The sequence below is a fragment of the Apis laboriosa genome, unplaced genomic scaffold (assembly GCF_014066325.1).
Source record: "Apis laboriosa isolate Shangri-la unplaced genomic scaffold, ASM1406632v1 scaffold45_cov149, whole genome shotgun sequence".
Lineage (NCBI taxonomy): Eukaryota > Metazoa > Arthropoda > Insecta > Hymenoptera > Apidae > Apis > Apis laboriosa.
This window is the reverse complement of record NW_025223361.1, coordinates 1446841-1453770: the sequence shown is the minus strand read 5'-3', so window position 1 is coordinate 1453770 and position 6930 is coordinate 1446841. Positions and strand designations below refer to the sequence as shown.

General features: G+C 30.6%; 1 protein-coding gene across 1 annotated transcript; it reads left to right on the top strand.

Annotated features, from left to right (window-relative positions):
- The first annotated feature begins 2552 nt into the window (after positions 1 to 2552).
- On the top strand, positions 2553 to 5490 carry LOC122716355. The gene is made up of 3 exons (XM_043939359.1): positions 2553 to 4042; positions 4763 to 5414; positions 5482 to 5490. The coding sequence occupies exons 1-3, from the start codon at positions 2637 to 2639 to the stop codon at positions 5488 to 5490; spliced, it is 2067 nt and encodes a 688-aa protein (XP_043795294.1). The 5' UTR covers positions 2553 to 2636.
- The last annotated feature ends 1440 nt before the right edge of the window (positions 5491 to 6930 follow it).

Genomic DNA, 6930 nt, shown 5'->3' with positions numbered 1-6930 from the left:
ATAATTCATTAGAATTCGCTTATTATATTTCTTTGCAAAATCATAGTTTTGTCTTTAAAAAAATCTTTGTACATGAAAAAAAATTCTTAGAAAATCTCATTAAATAAACTTCAATAAATATTCTTTCCAGCAAATAATAATTATTTCTGTGAAATCATGGATAAAAATATATAATTTGTTATGGCAAACAGTAAAAAACCTTCGTTATTATTTACTTACTTTATTTTATTTAAATATTAAATTTTATCAGATATTTGAGATTCTGATAGATAGAAAATTTTTAACTCATAATATATTTTTTTTAAATATTAATGAGCGATATTTTCATAATATTCTTCTAATAAAAAAACATTGAACGAACTTGTTTTTCGATCTAATGTAATTTTCATTTCCATTTATTTCTCTTTTTTTCCAATCTGCATAAAAAGCTTTCAAACATTAAAAACAATTACAGTATAATTATTTGTGCTTTCCCATTTACGTGTGTTTTTTGCATACATTCTCATCTGTTTTAATGTACATTTAGGTTTTAATTCAATTTCTATTCAAAATATATAACGACAGATTAAACGAAGAAAGAAAAAGTTGGAATTTTTTTATTTATGATACACGATACACAATTTACGAATATCAATTTCAAACTGTCTGAAGATAAATTTTTAATCAATTTAAAAATGAAACAATTACGGAATTAAATTTCGAATAAGTTATATAATCGATTGATAAAACTTGTATCAATTTTTGTAAAACGATTTATGATTAAATTATCGTTTTATACTTCAATTACTGAAAAATTAATTTTTTTGAAAGCTGGATAAAAAAAAATTAAATATTTAAATTATTGATAATTTAATTTTTTATGTACGATTATATACATTTAATATTTTTAATAATTTTTTTAAACAAAGCTTTTATATTTTATCTGTATAAATCATTACAATGATTTTTCTTCGAAATATCGAAAATATCAAATATTATTCCGAAAACCAATTTATTTTCATTAAAATTAAAATTAATTACGAGATAAATAATTAAGAGAATAATTAAAAGAATAAATAATTAAGAGATTAAAATACAGATTCATTGCATTACAATATAAAATATTAAATATATTAAGTTTCTGAAAAATTATAAAGTTAATAAATCTAAACTCTTTATAAATTTTAAAATTCTCTAACTTTTTATAAATCTTAATAAGAAATCTTAAAAGAAAAAATTAAAGAATTTTTCGAAACATTATTCAAATTGTTTGAACATTTCTAACTGACCATTTAATATTCCGCTGGTGCTATTTACTCCCTCCCTCTCTGTGAAAATTTTTCAGGTAAACACCTATTTGTCAGCACCGATACCCTTCCCCCAATACCTCAGGTACAAATAGATGTGTTACGGTGTTTAAGCCTCATTTAACATTTGATCTTCAACGCGTGAACATCGTGTTCTCTGTCCCAGTGTCTAACTCTATCCTATATTGAAAATTTTTCAAATAGAATAAAATTTAATTTTTCATTTTTTGTGCGTGTAAAAAAATTTAAAATGTATATATATTTGGTGATATATATTGTATACTAATTATTATATACTAATTAGAAGAGTGAAAGTATTTAATAGATTATTTTTATCGAAAGTTTGAGTAACACAAGTGACAAAAAAAAAAATGAAGAAAACTATTCTTCAGCGTATATTGAAGACAGACAACAAAGAAGAGGTTAGTTTTTTAAATTCTTTTTCTAAATTCTATATTTTTTTCTCTTATCTAATTTCTCTTATTAATTTCTCTTATTAAAATCTTAGAAATGTAGATACATCATAGTAGATAGATTTTTATAGATTCATTAAATTAAAATTTAAAAATTGTATTAAAATATTTTTCTCTTATAAATAATATACGACTTCTTTATTATTATTTGTAATTTATTATAATATTATAGGAGAAAAGAATTAAAATTTGCTGATTTAATTTTATTAATCTTTTTCATTTCTTTTACCAAATTTGAAATAAACTTACAATGAAACAATTATTATTTTAAATATATGTTTTCTATTCTGTTTTTTGTACATTTTTCAATTGAAAATAACGATTTGAAATAATTTATTTTATATTTCAATATCAAACAAAATTTGCCCAAATATAAATATTCTTAAATTCTTTAAACTCTTTAATTTCTTATTTCAATTTCAAATAAAAAAAAATATCCAAATTTCAAAGCATTTTATTACCCCGAATATAAAATAGAATCGAAATTTTTCGCGCGGGAAGGAATTAACAAAAAAATTAGAAAAATCTGGAAAGCAAATAACGTGAAAAATAAGAAACGCAAATTTGACGTTTATTATATAACAAAATTAGTATATAACAAAATTATATAATAGTATATAACAATATTTTAGTATGTAACAAAATTTGATATTATTTTAAAAAAATTATTTTCAAAAAATAACAAAAAGAATAAAGAATATAAAGAAGAAAATTTTGATTTCTGCCGTAGCTGAACGGAGAGGACGGAAGTGTGAAGGAAGAGGAACAGAAGAGCGAAAGAGTAAGAAATTACTCAGAGGTAGCGGGGGAAAGTTGGATTAAGAAGCGTGGCAATTATTCGGCCCGCAATCCGATCGGCCCTATAAGGACGAATGCAATGAAAGCCGCGGACCGAAGCAGTCACAGCGACCCCTACAATGTTTTTTCCCCTAGGAGCCCGCGGACAAATTTTGGATCATCGCCGACACATCCCGAGATGTTCGATTTGGAGACCATTATATGCGAGTTCGAGAAGGGTTTCCTCTCCCCATCGAAGCACGAAGGAAGGCCGATGGATATAGGCAAACAGAGGAACTTCGTCAAGAAGATCGTGGCGGCGTTCGAGGTAAAATACAAGGCGTGTAACGATCCGAGGGGCGGGCAGGAGGGGGCCGAGAGCAACCCGGACACCAGTTGCGGAGGGGCGGCGAGGAAGAGGTCGGAGATCTTTGAGCCAATCCCTTTCGACTCTGAAAATTTGCACGATGACTCGATGAGCGAGGGCGAGAAGAACGAATTTGAGAATCGTTCGGACAGCAATTCGATGGGGGAAACTTACGCCTGGCCTTCCGAAACCTATGCGTCCTCCGAGGAGGATGGGCATACGATCGATCTTCGAAAAGTCATAAAACGCGACGAGACGGAGGACGATCGTGAAAATGTGGAAGGATTAATGTGCTCGAACGGTTCCAGGAAATCGGCAATATTCTCGAGCGCGTACAGCAAAGATTTGAAGAACGAAGCGAATGAAAATTTCTCTGATGCTTATCTGAGCTCGTTGAATCTCGAGCGGCGAGGCTCGAACGACTCCGATTGCTCGAGCCTTTTCAAATTCGACAAAGAGCAATCCTGTCTAAGATCGAACTTCCACGCTGATTCGAAGATGGCCGATGTATCTCTCGATGACACGATGGAGGGCACGATCCTTGACTTGACCCTGCCCAATCCGGAACGGAGGGGCACTTCCTCGATGGAGAGCGGATTCCCTAAAAGCACGAGCACGATGATCAACGAATTTCCTAAGAGGGAGAAAGAGGAAGAGGAGGTGGAGGGGGAGGAGGAGGAGGAGGAGGAAGAAGAGGAGGAGGAGGGTTCGAAGGACGCCCAACAAATTTCGCGCAACGATAAGACACCTAAGATAGTGGGGGCGTTCTTGAAGAGACCGATCGAAGTCGAGGACACCTCCATCGATTGGATACCTATCCCAGGGAAGAAATTACCGCGAAAAAAATCATTGAAAAAATTGCTATATTCGTTGACAGGTAAGAGGCTCGACAAGAAACGAAAATTGTTCTCGTCGGAGAGGAACTTGAACGAGGGGGAATATCAAGATTCCGGGTACGACGAGAGATCTTGCTCCTCTTCTTCCTTGACCTCTTTGGCCTCCATCACTGACATATTGGGCAAGGCTCAGCGTGAGAATAGCACTTTGCTGGACTCGAACAGGGAGTTCACATTCAATACATTCAAATCGAACAACTTGGCGTGCAAAGAGGAGAATGGAACGTTCTATCGTACGCAAGGGTGAGTTGATTGATATTTGTATGATATTGTTGTGGATAAAGGTAATTCATAAAATGTTTTCTCTCTTCTTTTTTCTATGTTAGATACAACGTTGCAATTGGTCGAGAATGAAAAGAATTCTGTATCTTTTATATATTTTTTGCTTCGATCCAATCTTTGTCGATTATATATTCAATTTGATTTATATTCACTGAAACCTTTGTATTGTATAACAAACAATAAACATTATCGTAATGCTCAACTACTTTCGCGAGTAGAGAAAACTAGTAGAAAACACTATCAATCACGCGACATGAAAATCGATATGAAAACTTACTGTAGTATTTTCTGTATAAGAAAACAAAGAAGATTTTATGAACTTTTTGTATATAAATTAAGAACAATTATGAATCGATTCTAAAGGTCAAAACAAAGGTAAAAATTGATTTATAAAAATGTCGATTAAGATTTATTCATTAAGTTATAATCAGTTAAAGTTTGTGTTAGACAAAATGATAGAATCGTTTCACTTTATCACTGTTATTCTATGTTCATTTGCTTTCATCTGATAGAAACTTCAATTTCATGTATTTTTATATTTGTTTTACAATTAATTCTTCAAATATCTTGGTTAAAATATTCTGTATCAAATATTTTTCCATTTTGAAGAGAGCAAAAAAAAGAAACAATCACACCAAAAACATTTGCAATTATAATTAAAATAATCATTCAAATTTACAGGGAGGAAAACGCGAAAAGGCTCATTTTAAACGAGGTACCCCGCGAGAGCTTGAGACTAGATCTGGGTCCATCCTATCCCCCTCTAAGTCTGATAACACAGATGTCATTGAAACCCAAAGCAACGAGATCCAATCCATCCAGCCCATCCCTAGTGAAAGAGACCCTGACCAAACTGCCCAAGCATCCACATCTCTCCAAGATACGGAAACACCCGTTCATTTCCTTGACAAAGATGGACAACAGCCAGGAATTCTGCAGCTCTTACATATATCAAACCGGCCAACACTCGTCCGTAATTATTAAAAACGACATGTACGAAGTGGAGATACGCAGGAGGAGCGAGGACATTCCCTGCCCTTTTTCGCACCATAACTCCACGTCCGCGGCCGCTCACTACGACGTCCCCAGAAAATTCTTGTCCAAATCTGAGACCGAGATCTGGGCCAAGTGTCAATGCTCGAGAAGGGAGGAGCCAATTTACGACGTCCCGAAGTTGCAAAATATTGAGAGATCTAAATCCAGCGATTACGAGGAAGTTCTTTCCTCTAAAAGGAAGAACGCTGTGGCGGATCAAGAAGAGTCGGGCGAGAATTATGCAACCGCCGATAATGCTAAGAATTGTCTCAACGACGAGATGCGATTTAATATTTATGTAAACGAGAATTCCATTCAATTTTAATTTTGATTTTCGTATCTTTTTGATGATATTGATTTTTAAGATAAATTAGAGGAAGGATGCTCTCGAGGTATAGTTGTATAGCACACTATGCTTTTTCAAAATTTCTGAATTATATCTCCAGATTTTTAATATCGTTTTGATCATATTTTTATTATTTGATTTGCGATTGATTTGCGTGAATTGTCTTTGGATTGGAGACAATTCGTAAATGTAATTTTTTTTTAATTATTTATTTAATTAATTAATTATTAATTTATTATTTAAGAAATATTTCAAGCATTTGCATTAGTTGTGTGCATTATACTTTTAATAATATTAATTTTTGAATAAGCTTCGATATAAATTATTTTTAAATTTTAACTTTTCGATCATTTTTTTTATTAATCGACGCGTGATTAAATCCTTAATTGGAAATGACTATATATATTCGTATATTATAATTCTAATAGTATTGACATTTAGAGAATATCTGAGATGAATTATTGCTCCAGATCTTAATGCTTGGTTATATTTTTTTCTTTTTATTTTTTAATGAGATCGATGTGTGAGCATATCTAGAAATGACTCGTAAAAAGTAGAAATTTTTTTACAAATTGGTTATACTAATAATTAAAATTTTTAGCTTGTGATTCAAATTTTTGTTTTGAAATGAGCGAATATTTGAGATGCTCTCTGGATTAAAGTGATTTTTTAAAAATATTTTTAAAATTACTTAGATTATTTATCTGATCTGAAAAATCTGGTACATTTCATGAGAAATATGTCACGATGATTTTCGAAAATAAATTTTTTCTTATATATTAACTTTATATTTTAATTCGAAATCACAGATATCATAGAATTATTTTAATATTTTGAAAATCTATTTTTATAAATGCGATAATAGAATCGATACTAGAAACTGTAAATTGGATGGAATTGTAAAAAGTGTATCAACAATCTTATCATTTCTAAATGGAAATGTTCCTGTAATGACTTACATTTTGCTCAATGTCTTAGATTTTAGAACTTTTTCCCTTGTTCTCTCTAACCGAAAATATTAAAGCTTAGAATAATTCGCGTGGAACAATTAAGGAAGGAGAAAGAAAATAATGGTTTAGTATTTCTGTTAAGAAATATTTATAAAGGATTTAAACTATATATTAACGCTATATTTTGTGATGTTAAAATTTACCAGTATTGCATTAGTGTCATAAAATAATTGTAAGTGAAAAAATAATATATACGTAGACCGAGATTTCGATAAATTGTACAAATTTGTTCATAGTGCAATTTACGATATATGTATAATACGTATATACTTGTATTTCCTTTTTTTCAATAAAGATTCTTGCAATATTTTAAATCCGTTTTTATATATATATACAAGCAAATATACAATTATTCACAAGATGTGCCAAAAAACACTAATTTAAAAAATGTTAAGATAATTTTATAAAATTAAAATTGAAAAAAATGTGACATCTTGAATAATTTATTATCTTAATAT

Excerpts from the sequence above, each read along its gene's own strand:
- LOC122716355 (XM_043939359.1), top strand. The coding sequence starts at position 2,637 with ATGAAAGCCGCGGACCGAAGCAGTCACAGCGACCCCTACAATGTTTTT. Across the intron at positions 4,043-4,762 it reads ACGTTCTATCGTACGCAAGG|GGAGGAAAACGCGAAAAGGC; the intron begins GTGAGTTGATTG and ends TCAAATTTACAG.